Here is a 26693-nt window from a genome sequence, read left to right as displayed (position 1 = left end):
GAAAACAAAGATTTGGCAGCCCTGCAATGATGTTTAATAATAATGATACATAATATACTTGCAAAGCACCTGTTTTAATGAGAGGGACTTTCCCATCCTTTGTGATATTCAAGCTTGGATGATATAAAATCCTTGGATTCTTGGACTTCACAGACATTGAATAATAAACCTGGAAGGGGAAAATCAAAACATACATTTAGGTCACTCCAATTTACAAAACATGTCAATTTCATCTATTCTCATTCATTCTGTAGTATTATTCCTGTGATAAATTTAAAGTAAATGTTAGAAGAAAAAAGGAAACATATAATTATTTCAAGAATTATCCATTCCTGCTCTTTTATTCTCTGGATCTTAACTGTTATACTGCATTGTGTAATTATTATTTTCTTAATAACTGATTGATTATCATGATAACTTGATATGAAATGCAATAAAAGGTCACCCCCTCCCCCTTAGGAAAAAAATGAAAAACAACTCACCTGCCTCTCACTATACCATGTGTAATATAGTTTATTTATTCCTGTTGGGACTGCTAAAGGATAGTTTGTGGCTGCACGGTTGATCTTCCCTTCTCGGATATAATACAGCTCTGCTGAAACACCTGCAGGTACATGTAACAACATAAAACATGAAATGCACAGGTAACTCAAATCATAAAAGGACTACGGTCTCTCAGTAGCGAGAGATGACCTACATGTATTACAAAAAGAGGCTTCGACTTTTAATAGGATACTACAATTACACACAGAAAATGTTTGTCTTGGCTTTGAATTTGAATCAAGTCAAGGAAAATCAAGAAGAATTTAGCATATTCCTTTTTTTTTTTTGGGGGGGGATATGGTACATGATGACAGCCCACCCAGTGAGCTCGGGGGGGGGGGGGGGGCTAAAAAAATAACCTTCCCCAAAAGTTGCTAAGATTTTACATCCATGGAATGCCCATCTATTATCTATATTTTCCTTAAATCATTTCAATTTATTTGGAAACTACAGTACCAAGACAATGAGGAATATCCCCATTCTTTCTTGATTCTAAAAATTGATTTCTAGGACTGCTATTTTATGTTTGACTACAAACATCAATGTCTACATGTGGACATGTACATGAACATAATATGCCATTTCTGGCAAAGTCACTAAAATCTGCCATTCTTAGGTACATAAATGCTTCCAAGAACAAATTATTTTGAACTCATTTATGCTTTGGGGCTCCATTTCTCAACTTGAAATAATACTGTATCATCTCAAAGATGAACTCATTGTGAACAAAGATACATATCTTCTACGAGTCTACAAAGGAAAAATGACAGATATTGTAGTATCAAAAGTTGATTTGCCTGAAAATGACATTTCAGACATGTAAGTGAAGTCACACATGTAGCACTTGATGTTAGTAGATTAAATGTGACTGTGACATCAAATGAATCTTTCAGAATCAAGAAAGAAAGGAATATTCCTGAATTTCTTGGCATTTTCGAATTCTACGAACAGACGGCGGAAAGACTTCCTTATGTCCCCTCCACTAATTAAAAAAAATACTTCTCCAAAACCCCCTTCTTTTGTTCTCTTTTTTTTTTTCTTCTTACTTCCGATTGGGACTTGGATTCGAACCTCTCACAGCAGAACAAGGCAACTCCAGTCTGTCACCTTACTCACTGAGCTAGCAGGAATTGTTGAAAGCTAGGGGTTTCATAACGGTTATCAACCGATATTAAGACTAGTCTACTCTCCAAGAGTATTGGGTATTTATTTTTTGACTAAATAAACCGATGCCATTGGGAATTACACACACTCAAATTTTTGAAGGAATAAAGCCATATTTTGGTATGTATCCAACTTTTCCTTCTTAAATCTCTTAGATACCGTATTTGTTATATAATTCTTGATAAACTTTCTCCAAATTTTTTTTTTCAATTTTAGTGGAGGGGACATATGGAAGTCTTGCCCAGACAGCTATTTCATCAATAGATTATATAACGTAGGATGCAAAATGTGAAAGTAACGCAATATTTTGAAAAAGTTTTTTTTTTAATGTTTCTTTTTTCCCTTATTTCTAGGGTGAATCATTTTTCAAATTTGCTAAATATTTGGCAAGTTACCCCAAGTCTGCGCAGTCCCCCTTGTCTGCGCACACGCGTATCTGCAGGATTCTAGTAAAAGAATATACTGTACACAACAAACACAGTCTTTACACATGCAATACATAGACAGATATTCATTAAAAAATCTGACTCAAAATGGTGGAAAAGTATAAATGATTTTAGGCATTTCATGTGAAGACCTCAAAATGCAGACTTTCTTATCAAAATACCCTAATCACGTGCAAAGTGAATGGGTGCGCAGACATGGGGTACCATCTTTTTTTAATATGAAAATGACTGCCCGAGGTTTTTTTCCAAGAAAATCCTAAATTTCTTTCAAATAGATATTTGGTACACTTACTCATAATAATATAAGGAACATTATTAACTGAAAGATTTTAAGTAAGAATAAATTCATGTTAAATCTTAACTCATATAATTAGGTGTGCAGACTTGGGGACCACCATCATTCAATTTGAACAATTATTTGAATGGCATCAACAGGCAGCGATGTCAAGAGCAAGAAAAGATGAGGAACAGACATGACAGAGTGCTAAAATAAGTCACCGAATGACTTCATGTCGATCGGTACATGTACATGTAAGTGAAATGGAACAATATTATTAGATTTTACATTTTAAATTATCTATTCCGTGCAATCGCATGGAAGTGTTAATCTGGACTCTCAGTCTCAGGAATCTCTAACCCAGGGAGCTCCGGCCCGCGGGCCGGACCCCAGGACTCGTCCGTGTAATATTAGGCAGAGGATACTATCCAAAAATGGGGTAGAATGGGGTCGCAATACATGTAGCACCCCAAATAACAGTGAAAAAATAAATTATGCACTTACCTCGATTATAGGGATGAAGGTCTATCATGACACAGAATCCTGACATCCGAGGCACAAAACTGGACCCTCAAAAAAGTAAAAAGTTCTGTCACGTTCGTTCTCCTTCTTTCAAAATTGAAAACAAAATGGCCGATCGATACCGAGAACGAACGCGACATGGAGGTCTAACTTTTTCTTTTTTTGAGTGTCCAGTTTGTGCCTCGATGTCAGGATTCTGTGTCACGATCCATATAATCGAGGTATGTGCATAATTTATTTTTTCCCCTTTTATTTCGAGTGCTATTGCGACCCCATTCTAACCCATTTTGAAGAGTACCCATGTCTGCCTAGTATTATACGGACGACTCCTGGGCTCCAGCCCGCTTTGCGTGCTGGAGCTCCCTGAGTTGAAGGAATCTCCAATTCCAAACTCCAAAGAAGTGAAGAATCAGCTCACAGAGCTCGAGAGAGTTGCATGCGTCGTGCCTTGATTTTCCCGTGCACGGCATGTATGGTAGGGGGTCGTAAAACTGCGCGGGTCCTGAAGCTAAGCACCACTCGTCGCGCATGCAGTTTTTAGTGGCAAATGCGCACTTTGTGGGAGGAATTGTGACAACGATTCCTATTCATTTTTTCCACAGAGGCTGCAGTAAATCCCTAAATGCAGAGAAAACCCACAACTGTTTGGAATTTTGAGTTATATTTGCTACAATTTCACATTATCCTATAATAATATGGAATTTTTTTGCTGTCTACAATACCCCTGCCACCCCTCCCTGCCAACATAAGTAGCACACCTAATTTTGTCTAAAGCCAAGGAGAGCAGCAATAGACATTCTACTTTGATCAATGAACAGGCTTAGTCCTACAACATCGTTGGAGTAAACTAAACTATAATATAATATGAACATATTTTAGAAATTGAGGCACAGGAAATACTATTTTTCTGCATGATAAATCGAGTGCGTAGCTTTATTTAGGACCCCTTTTAACATCGGGCAACGAATTCAAGAAGTGTTCGGAAAACACGGCAGGATTTTCGTATTAGTGAGTTTTGTGATATTTTTTCTTGCTTAATGATCTTTAGAATGTTTGCCACAAAAGGCACAAATCAGTGAAAAATAATTTGTTCAAATATTAAAATTGGCATAGTTTTTATTAAGTTTTGTAAACAAAGTGCGTAGCTTTAGTTCCCCCCATCATAAATGAACCCTTGAGTGGTTTCTACTAGGCTCTACTACTGAGGCTCTAAGCTACACTTCTAAATAAATAATGAACAAAACTGACATGATTGAATCAAAACAATACCATTATTGCACTGCCCCACTGCATTTGCCCGCACACGCACAGCCTCAGTCACTCATCACATATCATCCCCCACACACACACACAGTCAACACTGCACAGGCTCCGAATGCTGAAGCTGAGGCAATCATCTTCTCATCTCTTTCACTTCGCGACTTTTTGCGTCTCCGAATACTCACCAACTAATCTTTTAACTTCAGCTGGACTGATGAATAGGTTCATATATCCGTGTACACAGTACACACAAGAAAATAAAACAACACATTTAAGCAGAATTATATATATTATCCTTGTAGCCATTTCGTCTTTCTCTCCTGACTTCACACACAGTAGCAAATGTAATGTCAATGACCCAAATATAGCACTCCTTAACCTTTGACCCATTAAGGATTTCGGAGAGAAGACTGTGCTCGTTTCTCATAAAAATGTGCGAAAGCTTCGTTCTACTCTTTGTTGTTTAGTATTTTATTGCAGGAGTGCATTCTCATATATCAACTTTAGCAGCGGCTGTTTCGAAAGAATGTCATTTTGAAAATGTAAACATTCATAAACATAATTAAGTTTATATTCCTTTGAGACACAAGCTGAGCCTGAGGATAGAATGGCTCATAAAGATATTTCAAGCCTAATAAGTGAGCTGGATACCGACGTCACTGGAGAAATAAGCACATCTTTAGCGACGGATATTTCATTTTCTGCGGGAGATGAAACTGACGAGAATCGTCAGCGGAAATCGAGGCATTCTGAACGGAGACAACCCGGGAAGATCACCCGTCAGCTGATCGAAAGGAAGCAGTTGCTACACGACTTGCAACTGGTGAAAATTGAATTGTCCCAGAAGAATTTGATTATCGAGAATTTGAAAGCTGAACAATTAGCGAGAGTTGAAGAACTTGAAGAAAAATTAGGCGATGCCTCTCACACCAAGCAGATTTTGCAGGTGATTTAAAAAAATATTTTTTAATATTTTTTTTCAAATTTAACGTTACCGGTAATATTATAATAAAAATATTGATCAATAACGTTAGACTTATCAAACGCCAGTTGATCCTGCTGCTGAAGTGCTGTGCTGAGCTGAGTGATCATGCAGATACTTTATTCATTGAAAATGAGCATGATGAAGAATGAAAATGATGATTGATGACAATTTTAGAGTCTAAGTTTGTCTGATTATTTCTTTCCTGATTTTATATACTTGACGGATGAATGATGATGGTGAGCTGAACTTGATGATGTCATGCCTGGGAATGCAATTTTGTGATGATGATCATGACATGGTCACAAATTTGTAAATCTTCATTTTCTTATTAATCTCGATAATTTGTTGACAATTGTCAGTGTTCTGCATGGTTTGGATTACCTCGAGCGAAGTTCGTGCAGGCTCCACTCCACTTCACTACCGCTACACTACTTTCCACCTACCCAAACTTCGAGACCATGAACTCTATCTGATAATTCCGAGTGACAAAGGTGGGATTTTATGGGGGGAAAATATAAAATTCATGCAACATCACGATCTTTAAAAACAATTAAAACTAATATTCTTACTTTACACAAAGTTTCACTTTTTTTCCATGCTTCTATCAGTCTCAAAATTGGTGATTTAGAGCCAACATGAAGTTCCTCACACGTATAAATAATTCGCTGCCGATTTCAAAACATCGGATGCGATATGCGCGAGATACTGGGTCCGGTCCGAGCTCGGACCCTCGCGCATGCGATGTTTTGAAATCGGCAGCGATACGTGTGAGGAACTTCATGTTGGCTCTAAATCACCAATTTTGAGACTGATAGAAGCATGGAAAAGAAGTGAAACTTTGTGTACAGTAAGAATATTAGTTTTGATTGTTTTTAAAGATCGTGATGTTGCATGAATTTTATATTTTCCCCCCATAAAATCCCACCTTTGTCACTCGGAATATCTGAGCGAGTTTTGTACCTCAAAGTTCAGGTAGGTGGAGCGTAGTGTAGCGGTAGTGAAGTGGAGTGGAGCCTGCACAAACCTCGCTCGAGGTAGGTTTGGATAAAAGTATAGATCTAGAAAGTCTTTGAAGATCTATACAAAATACTACTTTTCCCTTTTCCTCTTTTTCATCTTTGTATTTAGGTTTCTCCCCTTTTTCTTTTTCCTCCCCTATTCTCATTTCTCCTTCTCTTCCTCCTCCTCCTCTTCCCCCCTCAATCTCCTCTTCTCCTCCCTCCTCCCCCTCCTCTTCTTTTCCTTTGTCTTTTTCTTCTTCTTGGCTGTGTATGTTTGACATTGTAGGTTACAGAGTACCAGTACTGTGATTTATGCTACATAAATTCAACATACATGTAGTCTTATTCTGAAAGGACTAGGCGTACGAGTACACGTACATGTATCTTCGCTCCTTATTCTATTCAATAGAATTAAACAGTGGACCAGGTTTTTTTTAAGTTGATAATTGATTATTGTTCACTTACTGAAATTGCAAGGTACATGTGATGGGGAAGACATTGACAAACAGCATAAAAAGCCCGGAGGGCCCTGCATTGTATACATCCAGATCCAGAAATATAAATTAATACCTGACACTGTGTCTGATTCACCAAAGGATAAGTGTTACGGTACATCAAAGATGTCCATTTTAGAAATAAATCAGTTATTTTGTTTGACCAGTTATAAACACTTTGGTAATATCTTCTTCCCATGACAGGCCAGACTTGAAGCACAACTGAATGTAAACAAAGAAGAGGCCCGCCATTTACAGCAGAAACTCCAAGCTGACTTGCACACAATCACAGAAAAACAGCGCCATCTGGAGGCCACAAATGCAGAGTTACAACGACGAGCTGGTGATGTCCGGAGGGCATTGCATAACTTAGATCTGTCGGATGAGCAGTACAGTTCATTGAAGAGAGCAAGAGAGGAAGAACTCACTTTAAGGGATGTCATAGCGGTAAGTAAGCCTGTGAATGTGTATTGCCATGTTCAATTTAAGTTTGTTAGAAAAGCTCATCACCAATCAGAAATATGATATCACTTGTTCCACTTTTTTGAATTCTCAACCTAGAATAATGATTTTGATATTCAAATAATATACAAGTAAAGAAATTACATGTGTATATATATTTTGACGCTTTTGTCTGATCAAGCAACATAATATTCATGATGGCACTCTATAAAAAAACAACCAATAATAGTCGCAATGGGAATTTTAGAGTAAAGAGCATAGAAGAGAATGATCAATCAGTTTTTGTTTAAATCTATAAATTTTCTGAATAATACAATCTATCTTTTAATGAATTTTCAGGGTTAAATAGGGTTTACAACTTGCATTTTCCAGGGTTTGAAAACAATGTAAAACATGAATTATAAGCTAGAAACTCATACAAAAAAAAACCGATATTAGCCATCATTACCATAGTTTTAAATAGCAGACCAAAACTTAATGGAAGGTATGGTGAGACTTTGTAAGTATGCTATGAAGGCTTGCAGCTCAATCCGTTAACCCTTATAATGCTTTATCAAGCCTATAGTACTATGCTCTTGACATGGATTAAGCTCAGCCCTGCATCATGCTTCAAATGGTAGATTCACTGTTTCACACTCAATTTCTCGCTCATTTTAGTAAGTTGTATGAATTTCTCACCCTCTCTGCTATTTTATTGGATTTTCAATTTCATCATCGATTGAAGTTTATAGCAAGTTATGTATATATTGTGACATGCTTTGATACATCTGAATTGGGCTCTTTCAGGTGAAATTCTATGAAGAGAAACATCCACTGCAGTTGAAGCTGACTGATCTTGAAGGCTGGAAGGACACATTAGAAACAGAGCTAAAGAGGAGCAGAGAGGAACAGTTTAGATTACATGAGGCAAGTACAATCACAGGGCTGTTTTTACAAAGCGGCCATATTTAGATGACAACACTCATGTTATCTAGTATTTCATTGATTTATTCTATAGTTTTCTTAATTTTATGTTTTCTTAATTAATATTGATGGCAACACTATCTTGATCATTTGAAGCATGACATTCATTGATTTGAATTCAGTAATTGAAAAATTATCCTTTTATTAATATTGGCTAGATATTTTGTATTGATTTGAAAATGGAAATATATTATAGATTGTTTCATGTCACAATATTCTTAGGCACTGGAGAAGGAGCAACGGCTGAAAAGTGACGCTGAAGGAAAATGTCAGAGGTTGACCCTTGACCTTGCCAATTTGAAGTCAACACACAATCAGAATGACTACAAGCAAGAGAACTACGATAGAGTCAAGAGGTCAGTTTCAAAATTGAAAAATTGCATGTATTTTGTACCTGTAAGTTCTGCTGAAGCTGAACAAAATGGCTTTGAGCAGACTGGTAGAAGTGTTTCTACACTTGTTGACTTCTGCGTAATATGAAAATGCATGAATGTGCACAAATTAAAAGCAATCTTGACTCTTCAGAGTTCACAGAAGACTTTTTTTTTATGTCATATTAAAATTGAAATTTAGCAACTTATGTCAGTGCAGTGGCATGAAAAACTTGGAGGCCACACCTTCAGGAATGATTCTTAGGAGCACTGGCATAAATCTGTGACTTAAATTCAAGTGGGGGGGATGACACAATAGACCCCCCCTTGAACAATACGTTCACTACTCGGATTTACACCAGTGCTTAAGAGTGTGGTAGTAGCACTATCATGGCATGATTATGTTGATGAATAATTAACCACTTTGCTTATACATGTAAGTCACTGGTCATTCCTGTTTGGCCCAAATGATTGTAATTATGATTTAATTATCAGCTGAATGCTTGATTTTAATTTCTAATCCTGGACAAATCTACTAACAACCTTTAAACATGAAAAGAAGTACAAATTTAGTAACATCAATCAAATGCAAGTTGTAGTTTTGTGGATTTGTTTTGCAGTGAGAGGGATAATTATGAACAGCAGCTTGATGATCTGGAGAAGCAACATACGTATCTCAATGTCACCTTCAAAGCAGTGGCCGAAGAAAGGGATCAACTTGTCAAAGAGGTACATGATAATCTGGGGTGTTTCATAGAGTTAACCCCCCCTCAACATTTTCAATGACCATTCCGCTGCATGTTTTTTTTTACCATGCCACTTTCATCAGCTGAAACTAATTGATTTTAGCATACCGTAAGTAACGGTCTATTAACCGCACCTTTTTCTCGGCGGGATAGAAGCAAAAGTCGGGGGTGCGGTTTATCCACGGTGACGGGTCTGAGCCAGCCTGTCGTAACCCCTCCCGAACATGTAAGACGTCTGCCAGTTCACAACACATCGAGTGGCCGGGCGTAGCCGCCCAGGGCAATGTCGTTTAGAGGGGTATGAGCCGCGGGTAATGAGAAGCGATTATTACGATCTTATCAAATATTGTCCATAACAAACGCACCCACCTTCATGACACTAATTTCGACTTTATTCTCGATTCAAAGCAGCGTAGTTCCCTGGCTAAGTTCAAAGAGACGCCAAGCATACTCGGTAATATTTTGTCACAGCTGAGCGAGAGCTAAGTGAGCTGAGCTAGCTTGCATTGTATTGTGGTTATGGTGCGACTTAAGCTGGCGCTATTCATTTTAACCCCTCCCCTAGGCCCTCCAAAGTCCCGTTTCACGCCAGCTTATTTTTTCTTTCCCGTTTGCTTTTCATAAGATACCATGTACACCACGCACGAGAGAGACGGCACGAAGCCGTAAAAACAACTGTAAAAATGCCAATTTCTTTGTTTCTTGAACCTTTCTGTAATCCCGTATCCAAAATTCATGCTAAGACATCGAATGCTAGACAAATTCTGAAAGTGATTGTGAGTTTGTGATGCAAGAAATGTGAATGTTTCTTCCTCCTACGCCAGGAGAGACACAGATCATTATTTGATAAGATTTACTGGTACCGTATCGTAGTTTGCAATGTACAAGAACGGCAGCGCTGTGTGTGTGTGTGTACACTGTGACTGTGAGGTGAGTGAGTGTGTAAGTGGCCAATATTGTCGGGACCTTTCTTTCTTGCTAACATCTGTAGACGAATTGATCAAGAACAGCAGATTTCCGCATACCGGTATTAATTTCTTTGGATACTTTGAAATCTTTAACTTAGTTTTTGTTTCTTCGTACCTCAAATATGCACATGTAAATGTGAGAAGGATTTTTTTTTTTTTTGTTTTTAGTCCAAAGTTGGGGGTGCGGTTAATCCACGGGTGCGGTTTATAGTCCGTTACTTACGGTACATGTAATTATTCTGCAAAAAAGTTTATGCAAAATTTCATGAATAAAAAAAAAAAAAAAAAAAAACACATGGGAAATTCATAAACATTAAAACACATAAGAAATTGAATATCAAACAAATTTTTGAAACACCATTGTGAGGAATGCTGCCAAAAAAAATTCACCTAAAATTAACATTCTACATGTAGGAGCTTTATTTAGTGAATTTTAACACAAAGTATGATTTATACATAAATTAACTAATTAATTCAAATAAAATCTTATTATTTCAGAAAAATTGACTATACTTCCGTATAGATTACATTGCACATTATCTAGGTGCCTGTGATCTCACAATGTTAAGAATATAATCATAGTTGTGTATATTCAAAAGCTTTTCTTTTTATTGATTGTCACAATAATTAGTTCATCACCTTTGTACTTCACCCCCCCCCCCATCCCATAGCTCGCCGATAAGAAACAAGAGTTGCTTCTCCTTGACCAAGACAAGGGGTACTTTTCAAAGCAGTTCAGCGATGTCAGCAACAAACTTGCCCATGCTGAAGAACGTCTGCTGTGTGCCCAGGCTGACGTGGACCATGCCAAGCGATCCAGAGAAGAGCTTTACGAAAAGTACATTGAATCCAGGTCAGTTGAATTCTATTCTAGAAATAACAACCCTTGTAAATTTCTTAAAATTGAAATCATTTACTTGAAATGAAATGTAGTACTTGAAAAGGATCCATTCACACTTGATGAAAAGTGCATTGGATCAAGATGATTAAAGGTGCATTCCATTCTAGAAAAAAAATTCATGGAAATTTGAAATGTTATCCATCATTTGCCTAAATCGAAATATACTACTTGAAAGGACCCGTACATATTATATAGAAAGTACATTGAATCCAGGCAAGTTGCATTCCATTCTTGAAAATATAAATTCTAGTAAATTTAAAAATTTGATAATTTACACAAATTGAAATACTACTTGAAAAAAAGGACCCTTACATATTTTTATATGAAAAGTACATTGAATCTTGGTGGGCTTTCCATAAATAATCACAACTTATTTCCAGAGGGGCTTACCAATAGAAGCTTTGCTTTTTAATAAGTCCCTCATTTTCATTTTGATACGTTAACTATGACCTGTAATTCTCAATTATTTAATTATCAAAATGTGTTTACAAAACTACAACTTTTACTGATCACTTTTGTATATTATGTATCTATGTGTTTGTTGTTATGTTTATTGTTTGAAAATGGAAATGAAATAAACTGAACTGAATTGAAAAACTGAAAAAAAGGTTTTGCACAACTGGAACATGTTCTTATGTACTAAGTCAGCTGCACAAGGATCATATAGCATGAGAAAGGGTCACTAGTGTCCTGCATAAAGTCCGCCGTAACTTCCAAGCGGCTTTTATGAAACACTTGGTAATATTCCATTCCATAATAATAACAATTCTTGTAAATTTGAAATGTAATTAATCATTTGTACTTTGCACGAATTGAAACGAAGTACTTAAAAAAGGCTTATTCAAGGTGATTTAAGTCTGTAAACTTTTTATTCGCAGGGATCAGTGTAAGGTGGAGTATGAGACTCGACTAAGAGAAGAGCTAGAGTCAATCCGACTAAGGACAGAAACTGAGATTGATAAACTGAAGAGTACCATGAGGGATACCTTTGAAAGAGAGAACAGGTGAGTCAGGCTATAACCAATACAACTTAGTCGTATTTAAGCCATGAAGTGAACAGGCAACATCAACGTCATAAAACGTCACTATGATTTTCAATTTGAGGTGATCAAATGTTGTTTCAGTCATTAGCTGTTAAATTTCAGTCATGAATATGTTGAAACTTCTCAATGTTCAGCAATGCTAAATTGCTGCACAGTCTGATCTGAATAGCATGATATGCACATGAGGACTGAATGCATACTGCATACAGATTTGCCTCAGTGTTGGCATCGATCATGCAGAGACTTTCAATGAATGTTCATCTTGGTTCGCTCTAGTCCGTCTCCATTTGACTGTTCCAGTCAATGCCTGCATCTTCTTCGTTCATCGCTCTTGGCTCTAAGGAGTCGATTTGGTTACAGATGCTATTGTGACCTCCGAGTCAGAGCATGCACTAGTCTTGCTTACTACAGAAGCTTGTAGACCTCAACGTGGCCATTGCTGGATGAATGGCATTGCGAGACTCTTGCAGAGGGTCCACCCATAGTCAAAGGAGTTAAGATTCCTTGGATCTTCTCCATTGTTCATAGCATAGATTGTGGCACTGCTGACACGGCAGGTGTCAATATGCAACCACTACCCACCTATTTGATTTTACCTTGGTTGTGTAGCTCTGTGCTCTCTGGTCTACTATATCTGTCCTTTCTTTTGTGAAGTCGTAGAACTTGTACACGGCCGTTTTTTTCTTTCTATCGTCCTTTGTTTGACCAAGTTGTGGGCTCGGAGGGGTCAGGAGGAGGACATTTCCAGGGCCAGACTACTATGTTCGCACAACATAGGAATTGGAGACTCATATTCCTATTTTCTTGATTCCAGACCACTTGATAGGAAAAAACCCTCCCTGTCTTCAGTTGTCTTCATGCCAGTGGGGATTCCTATCCGGTTAACCTGCATGGTACCAGTGATCACTATCCCCTTCCTCAGTAGCCATTCAGTGAGAGGAAGAGATGTGTATAGTTTGTCGATGGAGATATTGCGTCCTCTGACTCCAAGTTAGCCATGCATGGACGTGTCAGTAATCATCTCTCTCTCGTGATTACTTTGGTGCCAGACTTTATGGCATTGGTTCTTTTGTTAGCTTCCCACAGTATGGAGCTTCATATACATGAATTTTATTTGGGAATTGATATCTCTAGATTGAGCTCAGCATTCTGCTGTTCATAACCTGTAGTTTGCTGATCAGGTTCAACAATCTTTTCCTGTAATGTAAAGACAATGTGAGAGAAAAGAAAAAGACTTTTTCAGTCTTACATTTATATGATTTACAAAAAATATATAAGAAAATATATCAAAAATTATATAACACAGTAACATGTTTGTTGTTTTTTTGTCTATTACAGTTTCAGAAAAACAGCACACTGAAAAGATGCAATAAACATTCTGAAGTAATGCTAAGGCATTTATTCATACTAAGTTTTGTGATAGTGGCAAAAAAACCCCAGAATGTTGCCTTTCTCTTCCTTTTCTCGCGACAGTCCCCGAGGATGATGCCATGATTTCTTCAAATCCTAAATCCTAAATGTATTTTCAACTATTACTCCTATCCTGCATGTATCAAGAGGAAGAATATGTTAATAAGAGTACTCTAGTTCCTATTCTAACAAAATAATGAATGAATGAAACTAGGTGGGCAAGTTACAGCTCCTTTTATACTCTCTTTGCCTTGTTAGATTAAATTAAATTTTGTATTTATTCGCATTGTATTGTAGAGGTTTGCCGAGACTATTACACATAATTACATATATCTAACAATAATTATAATTATCAAGCCTCAACTATCTAACCTTAACATGGGATCTAGGGAGATTACATAGACGTGACCTGTATGGGTTGAATTCTGGGTTGCAGAGCGCACTGTTGAAGTATAGGGCCTCTAGCTGCTAACGCATCCTGAGCAACGGGGTATGTTGCGTGCGGTCGGTCCAGCGAGTGTGCCATAAGCCTTGAGATCCCAGATACAACTACCATCTATTCCCTAACTTGCCCTATTTATACCTAAATGCACTCTATACTAGGCTCCAGTGCACAGAGCAAGACACAAAAGACATCCTAGATAGGAATGAGATTCACGTTGCCCAATGTAGCAGAGTTTAAGGCTCTAGTAAACAGGAGATACAATAGAAAAGAATGCACTCTGAATAACATGCCCCGGGCTCCGTAACACAAAGGTTTGCGATGGATTGCAAATATGAAAGAACCGCACTGATTGGTCCCTGGTCAGTATTTTAGACCTAATGCGCGTTTAACATTTGTATTGATTGGTCACTTCATTTAGCGATTGATCGCTAATCTTTGTGTTACGGAGCCCAGGTGTGCATACATGTAGAATAGATACAGTCTACTGAGTAAAGGTGTTTGCATGATACATACATGTATAGTATTCTGAGTAGAGGTGTTCACACGATGCATACAGTCTTCAGAGTAGAGGTGTTCACATCAGAGGCCGCGGAACGGTTTTCAAAGTGGGGGGGGGGGGGGGCTGAGCCAAAATTGGGGGGCTGACCATGCAAAAAATCACAATCAGATGGTCATTTTTACGGTTTTGTACACGTTTTTTTAAAGAGTGGGGGAACCCCACCCCCCCTCGCTTCCATGACCCCTGCACATGATATGCATACATGTATAGTCTTCTGAGTATAGGTGTTTGCATGATACATACATGTATAATCTTCTGAGTAGAGGTGTTCACATGATACATACAGTCTATAGAGTAGAGGTGTTCACATGATATACATTAAGAAAGTAGTGCCTGACACTACAGCATAAAAATTTTCCCAAGTATATGTGAAGATTAACCAAAAATAGTTTGCAGTCTACATTTAACATAACAAATGAAAGAAACACCAGTATAAATGAATAAAAATACATTTACTATATACATTCAAGACAAAACAAACGTAGGGATGGGGCTAGAATTTACCCATGTGCAAGAAAGTCACTCAATTCCTTCAATTCAATCTGATTTTAAAAAGAGACATCCCTTTCATCCCTCTTGTATTACTATTCATAGAGCTCACTTTAGACAGTAGGGGATTAGGAGAGATATAGGCAGAATGAAAGATGAAGTGTGAACAAACAATAGGTGTCAAAACAGCAGTTAGTGTACTGTCACACTATACAGTGTGAGTCAGAAAAAACAACAACTATACACACTCTTTGAATTGTGAATGTTTTCAAAACTACGGAGTACATTAATTTGCAGTCTTGTGATATGAATGAAATCATCCTCGTTTGATGGTGCTTTGAGCATTAGCATCCATACACTTTAATCTTCTACGTGAGCTCCATGCCTCTCTCTCTCAGTGCACTTCTGAGCATGATGGAGCATCCCTGTCATTGCCTGACGAAGCATCGGCCTGTCTTCCCGCAGTTCACTTCCTGTGTGTTTCTAGTCTGCAAGGCCTGTAGGGGGCTATGTTACACCCAAACAAAGTGGTGCATGGGTTATTATTATCAATATTATTATTTATTTATTTGACCAATATAAAAAGTGTACAAATACATTACATCAGAAAAACAGTTACACTACATACAAACATGCAAAGAAATGTGGGAGCGGCAAGTGGGTCAGGGGCACAAAAGTGATATTTCATGTGACATGTCATGTGACATGTCCCCGTGTACTGATATGCTGCTGCGACAATATTGAAGCAACTTGTGATTTCTTCATTTTGTAGGAGTTTGCGGGATGCGAGAGACAATGCAGTGTTAGAGAAAGACAGAGCTTCAGCATCGGACCAGGAAGGAAAGACCAAATATGAGGAGCTCTTTGCAAAGTAAGTCCCTGTTTATTCTCATTTCTCAACTGTGAACTTATTATGCTAGACATGAAAGATTTGTTGTCAGCCTAGATTTTCAAAGATCACCCGTATCTTAAAAGATCTGCACTGGCTTCCAGTTAGCCAACAAATATCTTTTAAGATTTTGTTATTTGTGTACAAGGCACTAAAGTGGCCAAGCCCCCAGCTGTATTTCTGAGCTTTTACCAAGAAAAGCTCACAGGCAAAAAAACCTGCGCAGTTCTCATGATAATCTGCTCCTTTACATCCCCGCTCGTAATACAAACTTTCGGAGATCGTGCTTTCACCTGCGCAGCCCCAAAATTATGGAATGGTTTCCGTATGTTATTAGATCCTCTCCATCAGAAGAAACGTTCAAACTTAGATTAAAAACCTATATTTTCAATTAATTCCCATACATTCTTTTTACCCCTTTTCTAAATTTGTTTTCAAGCATTTCATCAGCTCTTAATTACAGCGCAGTAGAATATATGCACATAGTTTCTAGGGACAGTGATTTTCCGCGATCGCGGAAAACGGACGGAATTCACGGAAAGGGCCTTTTGAAACGGAAAGTGGCATTTCAAACGGAAAATCACGGAAAACGTATTTTCCCTCAAAATACACAGAATAGCAACAGAAATTATCTCCAAAATCACAACAAAATGAGAATATTAAATGGCCACAAAACCCCAGAAAACACGATCTCACTTCGCTACTATCATGACAATTCACACATCGTGACTGCACTCGACATCAGCACACTCCATTGTACCCCGCACCGTACCAGGCCGGCCGGCCGGGTTGGGCTTCACATGCACACATATCATTCAACTACACGGTCGTGTGTTGCTGCCCTCTACGTTTGAACATGTAACAGCACGATATCGTGGTCTTAAAATCCAAGATGGCGGATTGGCAAAAGCCGTTACCTGATGATAACGATGTCCAAAAAACCCCAAAATTATCCATGAAATATCATTTTACCGTGAAATAATGCTAATAATGTGAAAGGTGAGGATGTATGCATGCTAAATGGGTTTGTAAAAATATTTTATGCACCCGCATAGATCCGATTAGAACGGATTCTATTGTGTTGTTGGTACAGTAGCAGATACAAATTTTGACCAGTTCGAGTGTACGTGTTGATTTTGCTATTCAATGTGTAAACGGAATTGTCACTTTTCCGTGTGTACAAAGTCTATGGGGAAACGGAATTTCCGTTTTCTGACATGCTGAAACGGAATTTGAGATTTTCTGAAACGGAAAAGGCAATTTTTTGAAACGGAAAATCACTGTCCCTAAGTTTCTGCGCTATGATGAAAATCAGTATTATCAGTGTATTATAAGGATAAACATCTGTTCTAGGGCCCACTTGACTTCATAAAATTCCATTAAGTGCAAATCCCAAATGCATGATTTTGATCGGTTGGAAATCAAGTTGATTTAAGTTCTGTTTGATCACCACTCTTTCTGAAGCAGGGTCTTGGTCTTTGAGGTTAGATGATGATTAGGCCCCCTTTCTGGGCCCCATTGCATAAAACGTACTACTGTATCATAATAACTTTGCCATCCAGTGGTAACTTTCATGGTAACAATGCTCAGCCAATCAAAATCAAGGATTTAATGAAAGATACCATTGGATGGCAAATTTACCATAATAGTGTCTTATGCAATGGGTCCCTGGGCCCCATCTTCCAAAGAGTTACGATTGATCCAATCAATCGTAACTAACTATGAAAATCCATCAGTGCTATATTTTTGTCTATAGGAAATTTGCAGTGTCTTTTGTAAACAAAGAGAAGCACAGTGAATTTTCAAGAAAACAATGAATGCATGAACATACATCATAGATAGAAAATGTTTTGAACAAACATGAATAATATGTTGACGTTGCTGGCCGTCTTACAAAGAGTTACGATTGATCAGATCAATCGTAACTCTTTGTAAGACGGGGCCCTGGTCTAGTTCCTGCTACCATTCCTACGAACATATCTTTTAAAATGCTTTGGATCTGTAATACATTAAAGGAGAATGAAACCCTTGAAACCAGCTGAATCCATATCAAAGAGAAAAATCAAAGAAACATATTGTTGAAAGTTTGAGGAAGATTGAATGAATAATAAGAAAGTTATGAGCATTCGAATATTGAGATCACTAGTGCCATGTAGATCCTCCCAACGGCAATGCGACCAAGATCTGTGATATCACACACGTACAACTCCCTCATTACTTTAGTACTTATTTCACTTATATTCTCACTTTTATAGAGTCTATCACAAGGTGAGGTGTTCTCTTTATGAGATGACAAGTACAGAGGTTTCACAACATTATATCATTGATGAATCGTTTGTCATATGATTAGAATGAGCAAAAAGAGATGTTTTGGGGTATATTTTCAGTGTCCAAATGGGAGAGTTGTACGTGTGTGACATCACAGATCTTGGTCGCATTGCCAATGGGAGGATCTCCATAGCATTAGTGATCTCGACATTCAAATGCTCATAACTCTTTTATTGCTAGTCCTATTTTACTCAAAGTTTTGTTGATCTTATTCTTTGATTTTTCTGCTTTCACAAAAGCTAACTTGCTCCAAAAGTTTCATTCTCCTTTAAAGACTTTCAGAAAAATAAAACAAAACATTAACCAATTCATTCAATCCAACCTGTCATTTCTCAGGTACCGAGAGCTGCAGTCCACCTCTGATGCCAGAGCCATGGAGTTGAGCAGTGAAGCCAAGCTAAAGACCTTTGAAGCAGAAAGATCCAATATGATTCAGGAGGAGACTCAACGGAACCTCAAACAGGCCCAGGTGGACTGCGACAAACTCCAAAAGAAATTAGAGGTATATTTGTGCTGGATAATAATGATAGATAGTTTTATAGCGCTATCGATCCAGAAGTACTGTCAGTTCTGAGGTGCGATATTATTACCCCAACTTAAAGATATATACCAGTTGTGGTCACGATCTCAAAGTGAGTTCGAACAGAATCCGATTTAATGACCACCCAAGTGTTTGTATGCATAAATAAATAAAAAATTTGTAATTGCCGAGAAATGAGTAAAATAACCATGGAATTCCATAAAATGTCAGATATTTTTCTAAACATTATTAATACACTGTCCCACATATGCCTGTTTGTGTTAGTGATCATCAGAATTATCAGTTTTTAGCTAAGATTCCTTGATTTCACAAAGATAAGATTATTTCAGTGTACCAGTACTAGATCTATGATAATATGGTGGCATTTAACCTTGATTTTAAAGACTTTCTCATGAAGTAATTGCTGCAACTATTTTCTTTTACCTTTAAGCTTGAGCTGTGCATTAAATGTAACAATGATAAACAAATTATACATTTGCCAATTTGAAGATTAAAAGATAAGAATTTTAATAACTTCATGCTTAAATGATCAATCTGTTTTCTTTCGTTCAGGTTTTGACAAAAGAATATTACACCATGCAGTCTTCAGGGGAGAGAAGGGCTACTGAATTAGAAGCACAGCTATCTGAATTGAAATCAAAGCTAGAGACTTATGAGAAACTAGAGAAAGAACTTGATGAAGTAGTAATGCAGGCTGCCGAATGTAAGTACAGATTACTTAAAATATTACTGCATTTGCTTTATGCGTAACATGATAAATCATCAGGTAGGATAAATCACTCTGATAATATTCCCCCATCAATATTCTCATAAGATTTTTGCTTCCACGAGGGATATTAACATGTAGAAGCGGCAGGTTTGGTGTTTGGCAAGACATTAAAACAAATTGCGACCATTTAGAATTTAAGACAATTTTTCTATCAAAGAATTTCACATAAAGTATCACGATCAACACGTGATAAAATCAGTATTTTATTAAAAACTTCATGCAAGTGGACAAAATAATGGTAATAACTTGACTCTTTCATCCGTGGCAAGACTCAATCTCTTCCTCGACTTAAGAGCTGTATAATGAGCAGAATGTAAGCATGAAAATACACATGCACTTAATTTGTTGCTGATTTATTGAACAATCGCAAACACTATAGCCAGTGGCGGATCCAGGAAGGTTCACATCTGGGCCATGCCCCCGCCCCCCCCCCCCCCCCCTTTAAGAGGCATAACAAATATTGGTTAGGGAAATATGTGATGCATTCGCAACTGAGGACCCTTTTATTTTTCTCCTTTTTTTTTGCTTGTCAAATTTTTCCTGACCTGAATCACCATTAATTGGGAGTGAAGACTTTAAGGGGGCTTGTTAATTTTTTTTTCTGTACAAAAATGCCCCCTTTTAAAAATTCTGGATCTGTCCCTGACTAAAGTATTTGTTTAGTTCACACAATCACATTGTAGATCAGAAACATTGTATTTTTTGTTGTTTATTTGTTTGATTTGATATGACTTATTCATCACAGATGACCAAGCTGATGAGGCTGAGAAGGTTCTGTTCTCATATGGCTATGGAGCAAATGTTCCCTCTACAGCAAAAAGGAGATTACAGCACAGGTATGACGGATTAATGTTTTTTAGTTGTTTTTTTGTTGTTGTTATTATTATTATTGTTATTGTTATTATTATTATTAATATTAATATTATTATTATTATTATTTTATATTTCTTATTTTATTTTATATATATATTTATTTATTCATTCATTCATTCATTTATTTATTATTTTATTTTATTTTTGAGGGGGTTAATTAGCTGGGAGTACAGTGTTCTGTGTTTTGACAATGTAATAGCAGTTTATTATAATATCGAGATGAATCATTTGTACATTAATAGGGGCTAATGCAAACCATACCAACTGGATTTTCTTCACGTCCTATTTACTGATATTAATAAATATTATTTTGTATGTCAAAGTGCATTATCCAAAGTTCTTAAAGTTGTACTCCTCAGAAGACCAAGGAAAATACAAAGAATAAAATGTCAGCTATGTGCCTAGCTTTGTTAAGCTATGTTTCATCATCGGTCTTTATTACCTTCTGTCACATTTATCATTATTTTTCTTTTTACTAGTGTTCATCTGGCAAGGAGAGTTCTTAGCTTAGAAAGGATTAATACATCACTGAAGAAAGATATTGAGAGAAGAGAGACAAAGATACAACAACTAGGAGAGGAGGTAAGGAGGAGATTTAGAACATGATGATGATGATGATGATGGTACTGATGGTGGTGAGGTGGTTGTGATGATGATAACGATTATGGTGATGATGATGATGGTGGTGGTGATGGTGATGATGATGATGATGATAATGCTGGTGTTGGTGGTGGTGATGATGATGATGATGACGATGATGATGATGATGATGATGATGATGATACGGACAATAATGATAATGAAAGTAATAACAATCATAATGATAATGATGATAGTAAAAATAGTGGTAAAATCACTTTACTGATATACAACCAATAACAATAACAACCACTTAACTGATTTAAGTTTTTATAAAATTTTGCTCATTCTCCTGAAGACGACAAAAACACACTTGTCGAAACGTCAAGTCTGGGTGGTCCTTTTCAGGACCAACATTTGCCCACGAAAAACAAATGGTCTAACCTGAAACCCACTACACAGTCATAATGATAATAATGATAATAGTATTCATAATGATGATGATGAAAAGAATGATATTAATAATAATGATGATAGCAATAATGTAATAATTCGAAAATACAATAGCACAGCTAGTACATGTATATACTATACTGTGCCGGGATGTAACGCAGCTGAATTTAAAGTTCTATTTAACCAAATAGTTGTGGCTTCACAAATTCATGTTGTCAAAATTCAGTGCAACTCTTCTTGACCTGAAGTTTTTAGCCGATTTATGTATCTATCAGCAAGTATGATAAGCTGCCTTCATAATATATATTCATCTTACATTATCAATTTTAATTTGTAGATAATACTATAAAAAAGCAAAAGTGTGTGTTTTGGGAAGGCCTGAGGTCCATCTAGCTAGAGCTTTTTAACTGTTGTTATCCGCAACCTTTGTTATATTAATGTCATAAATTATTTGGGTTATACCTGAATAAGGCTTTGTATTATAACAAGGAACTAACACATTACTTTTTGAAAAAATCTTTACTGTGTGATTCTTCTCACTTTCTTTCATGGCAGCAAATGGCTCTGATGAAACAAGTTGTTATGAAGCTCAGCCAGCGCGGCAACAAGGAAACACCACATTACCATGGCAACAAGGAATCCCATCACAGTCCAGTCCTTCATGAGAGATTGAGTCGTGACCAGCATCCCGTGTCCAAGAAGATGACCGTTGGTCTGGATGCGGGTGACCTGCCACGACCTACTGTCTTTGTGAGTGATTTATGAAGACGTTAACCCATTGCACAATGAAAGATAAATTCAAGTTGTGGTCACAATTTCAAAATGAGCTCATACAGAATCCAATAAATTGATCACCCAATGGTCTGTAGGCATAAATTGAAAAAAAATATGTCACTAAGGATTCTGCAAGAAATTGTGTCATTACTGATAAATTAGCAAAATGAGCATGACATTCCAGAGAATTGTCGGGTCTTTTCCAAAGCAGTAATAATACACTGTCCCACATGTGCTTATCTGTGTTGCCAATTTCCATTGTGATCGTTTTTCAGCTTATATTCCATGATTTCACAAAGTTTAGTTTATGCAAATGTACCAGATCTGGATCTGTGATGAAAAAGTGACCATTAATCTTGGTTTTACAGACTCTCATGAAATCAGCGTTAACTGCAACTACTATCATTTATTTTTTACACACCTTTGATTTACAACATACGTAGCACAAGGGGATGTATGCACTAGCGTACCTACGGGGGGGGGGGGGGCAGAGGGGACAGACTGCCCCCCCCTGACGAGTCACAACCCATGCAAGGGACATATCCCTGCCCCCCCCCCCCCCCCCGACGAGTCTTGAAGACCTTTTTTTTTTTTTTTTTTTTGCTTGTCAAATTTTTTGGCGGACAAGATCCTTTATTTCTGGTTGAAGACCTTTTTTTTTTTTTTTGCTTGTCCCCCCTGTGGAAAATCCTAGGTACATGTACGCCACTGGATGTATGTTTGTTATTACTATTACCTGAAAGAGGCATTCTCGATACAAGCTATATGTAAATGTGTATTGTACCTGTTCGTCACAATGGCCCAGCCAGAGTTCAGCTGTATGGCTAGGGACCATAACATTCATACACCCCTCCTCCGCAAATTATGTCATTTTCCTATAGTGCCTCTGTACTAAATTATCAGTCCACAGTATCCATAATCCAAACTGATCAAGACCAAGATCTTGTATGCATTATTGTGCGCTATGCGTTGTGCGCTCCTGCATGGTAACAGTTTTTGTCGCAATTACTTAGCAAGGATAACTTCATTAGGTTCATGAACAACCATTAATCAGAAGTATTTACAAGAAAACAGGCATATTAACTGCTCAAAATAATAGCCTGAATTACATATGATGCAGCTGTAGGTGATGATAATGATATTGACTTTAATAATATGGAATTTTGGGGAGAGACCACACTTTCTCTCAGTAGACACATACATGTATTGCCCTCTCCAAGACTCTGGGCAATATGAGACTACTTTTGGAAATATTGATAGTGTCTCCCTCAAAGCCAGTCAATGTTATACTTATTAAGTATTATAATATGGATTTAATTGGCATATGTACATTACCTTGAAAAGCAAGAAATAATGGAGAACCGATTTTGTATGAGAGATGAGGCATTTATAATATTCCATGTTGATTTTCTCAATGTTAACCTGAGAAAGTGTGTTATAAGTGACAAACTAATTTATAATCATGTTTATTCAATTAATTTTTTTGTTTATTCTAATAGACAAAGAGCCAAGATTCACAGTGGTATGATAAGCTGAAAGAACGCAACACCAACAGAGGAACTCGCAAGAATACATGGAAAGAAGGAACGTGACAGAGAAGTATGATCAGAGGCTATAAGAAAGAATTGATGGAATGACTCGTTGACAGTCACTTGAACATTATATCACTGATACGACATTGCAAATCTTATCATTATTCCTCTTTTTGTGAAAAGTCATATGGGGAATTCATTTCTTGAAATGTATGTGACAGGAATAACCAAGATCTCTTTTTGAATGTTGTATCTTTATTTTTACTCAAAATCAAGGATTGAGGAGGTATAGCAAGAGAGCTACATGTACGTGCTTGTAATTTTGGTTTGGGCGACCTACATTTCCTCGGTACAAAATGCCATAGGGATGAACGATGACGAAATTATGGTATTGTTACTGATAATGCACAGGATTCTAATGGCTCCATACATGTATTTGCTTAAAGCCTATATGAAGCTTTGTTTAATGTGCAATAATGTGAATTATTACCTATACTAGGCATTTTAGCAGCTAAATAAAAAAGCCATATTTCACATGCTCCTTTCAATCCGAGACCAAAGTGGTAGACATTTGCCATGTTGCCCTCTTCCTGGTTTTCCCCATAGGAATACTATACAGAAACGAGGGCAACATTGGCCAAAAACCTGCCAGTGCACTTGTGCAGTAGGAGTCGACTTTGATCAATAATTTCAATATACGCAAACCTGCTTGGAACCAGTTTGTGAATCAACACAATGTAGATAATGCATGAGTTTGATCGATATGCAGCGCATGATGATGAATGCATTCCCACTGATCATACCCAAGCACGTTAAGTTTATGAGCTCAACAACCATTTTATGTCACAATTACTTGGCAAGGATTATGTCATCAAGTTCATGAATAACCTGGAATCAGAAGTAGTGATAGGCAAACAGACGTCTAAATTGTTCCAAATATAGCTGTAGGTAATGATGATAATATTGACTTGTTCCTATTTCGGGAAACATCATATGTATATTGCCCTTAAAAGAACCATATTTCCCTCGTCTAAAGACTCAGGCATATTTGATTCTTCATCTTAAATTCTTCATAAAATGTATTATCAATTGTTGAATATTTTTCATCTTTATTTGTTATTTTAATTTGAATTTCACCTTTGAGGATACTTGGCACCCTCTCTCTGTGCTGTTTTTATTTTTTCTTTAAAAAAGGAGCCATTTCAACATGTATTATATTTAGAAGTAAATTTACCAATCAGAGAGATACAAGCAAGCATGATTATTCCCTGATATAGGCCCATGCCATTCCATGCTTGGCATCTGAAAAGTAAGTGGCTTGTATGAGAATAGATCATGCAAATAGAGAAAGGCGTGACATATGATGATACCTGCTATGCCATGTAAGTTACCCAGAATTCATCCCCATGGGGTTTTTGGGGGGGCCTGTTCTTTTCAAGAATATACTGCATTGCACAGCTCATGGCAAGTAAAGAAAAATTTCATCTCAGAAGCCTCTTTCATGAGAAGGTACTCGTGCAGGTAATACAGTATGTGAGAAGTACGCAGGGCAGACTCATAGATGAGTTTTATTTCAACATTACTACTCTAGCTCTCTCTCTTCTCACCCCCCCCCCCTGCTTAGGCTTATGGCTGGTCAGACCTGGGTCCTCTTTCATAAAGCCTTGTTATAATAACAAATTCAAAATCCCTATAACAAGTTTCATATCAGCCATTCAAATTGAAGGATTTCAGTAGCTTTTAACCATTATTGCAAATTTGTTATTTTTGTTAAACAGACCTCTGCTTGTGAGTGTCATAAATAGGATGGGTTTGTGACTTGTCAGGAGAGCGCTGGAGCATACTTCATGGACTTGGGGCTGCATTAAAAACTAAGCATTGACATCGGGGTGTAGCCAGCCTTGTGTCATGAGGATTAAGAACAGTTTGAGTGAAAATGTGTTTGTAGTTAAAAGCTTTAATAGCATTAATAGTGAAAATTAAAGGCAAAAATGATGACGAACGTTATTGACTTTTATTCAGATATACTTGTGATCTTTCTGAAACACACCCTTGTGCCTTGTTACACAAAGATAAACAATTATTTACTGATATAAATGATCATTCCACAATGATCTTGGGCCCCGTCTTACAAAGAGTTGTGATCGATCTGATCAACCTGAACTATGAAAAGCCAGCAACGCCCATATCTAAAATGCATGTTTGTTCAATTTTTTTTCAGATATTCATAAATTCATTGTTTTCTTGACAATTTGGTGTGTTCGCCTTTGTTTACAAAGGACATTTTGCAAATTTCCTGTAGAAAAAATTATGACACTGATGGACTTCCATAGAGTTACGATTGATTGGATCAATCGTAACTCTTTGTAAGACGGGGCCATGATTGGCCATTGTCATTTTGCAATTGATTGCAGAATCTCAGTAACACAGCACCATGATGTCCATGAATGAGTTTTTTTTTTTTTTTTTGGGGGGGGGGGAGAAGAATGGAGCTCATGGTTTATTTTCATTTGGTCCAATGCCAATTCGTCCAATTGCCAACTCGTCAAATACCATTTGGTCTACCATCAGTTCGTCCAATATCCACATGGTCTAATTGTCATTTTGTCCACTCACCGTTTCGTCTAATAACTAGTTGGTCTAATAGCCATTTAGTCCATATACCATCTGGTCTAATAATTGGGCAAAGTGAATGAAAATAAAACAAATATTATTAGACCAACTGGTTATGAGACAAAATGGTCATAGACGAACCGGTGATTAGACCAAATAATTGGACCAAATTTTTTTTTTTTTTCAATTTACTTGTGAATGTTTTGACAGTTCAGCAAAAACACATTCCACAGATAAGGGTATCATATAAACTGATTAATTGAGTCTGGCATTAAAGCAATACAAGCAATGTA

The 26693-nt window shown here is 37.1% G+C and overlaps 2 protein-coding genes across 3 annotated transcripts in view; one reads left to right on the top strand and one right to left on the bottom strand.

Annotated features, from left to right (window-relative positions):
* LOC129279320 (tyrosine-protein kinase RYK-like) overlaps positions 1-4589 on the bottom strand; it is a 22476-nt gene extending 17887 nt beyond the window's left edge. The window contains exons 1-3 of the mRNA XM_054915409.2: positions 4398-4589; positions 483-604; positions 70-169 (exon numbers count right to left, since the gene is read on the bottom strand). Coding sequence (XP_054771384.2) covers positions 70-169; positions 483-604; positions 4398-4518 — 343 coding nt within the window. The 5' untranslated portion in view covers positions 4519-4589. The remainder of the gene's footprint in view (positions 1-69; positions 170-482; positions 605-4397) is intronic.
* LOC129278604 (progesterone-induced-blocking factor 1-like) lies at positions 4279-26693 on the top strand. 2 transcript variants are annotated; one of them, XR_010296041.1, is made up of 14 exons: positions 4279-5158; positions 6897-7139; positions 7941-8060; positions 8340-8473; positions 9109-9217; positions 10874-11055; positions 11982-12107; positions 15822-15920; positions 18603-18768; positions 19360-19510; positions 20322-20412; positions 20929-21031; positions 21875-22231; positions 23755-26693. XR_010296041.1 is itself a non-coding variant. In XM_064111197.1 (14 exons), exons 1-14 carry the CDS (start codon positions 4820-4822, stop codon positions 23845-23847), a joined length of 2151 nt encoding a protein of 716 aa, XP_063967267.1. In that variant the 5' UTR covers positions 4297-4819; the 3' UTR covers positions 23848-26693. The 2 variants fall into 2 exon arrangements, 1 of the variants encoding a protein (XP_063967267.1); XM_064111197.1 differs by having other exon boundaries at positions 4297-5158; positions 22037-22231.

This window comes from Lytechinus pictus, chromosome 16, assembly GCF_037042905.1.
Source record: "Lytechinus pictus isolate F3 Inbred chromosome 16, Lp3.0, whole genome shotgun sequence".
Taxonomy (NCBI): Eukaryota; Metazoa; Echinodermata; class Echinoidea; order Temnopleuroida; family Toxopneustidae; genus Lytechinus; species Lytechinus pictus.
Note: the sequence above shows the minus strand (reverse complement) of the source record. Positions and strands in the feature narration are given on the sequence as shown.

What these genes read in the sequence shown, in the direction of transcription:
- LOC129278604 (XM_064111197.1), top strand. Translation starts at nt 4,820, where the DNA reads ATGGCTCATAAAGATATTTCAAGCCTAATAAGTGAGCTGGATACCGAC. An exon ending in AAAAGGAGATTACAGCACAG is followed by an intron (nt 20,413 to 20,928) that starts GTATGACGGATT and finishes TCTTTTTACTAG; the next exon opens with TGTTCATCTGGCAAGGAGAG. An exon ending in TGCCACGACCTACTGTCTTT is followed by an intron (nt 22,232 to 23,754) that starts GTGAGTGATTTA and finishes TTATTCTAATAG; the next exon opens with ACAAAGAGCCAAGATTCACA.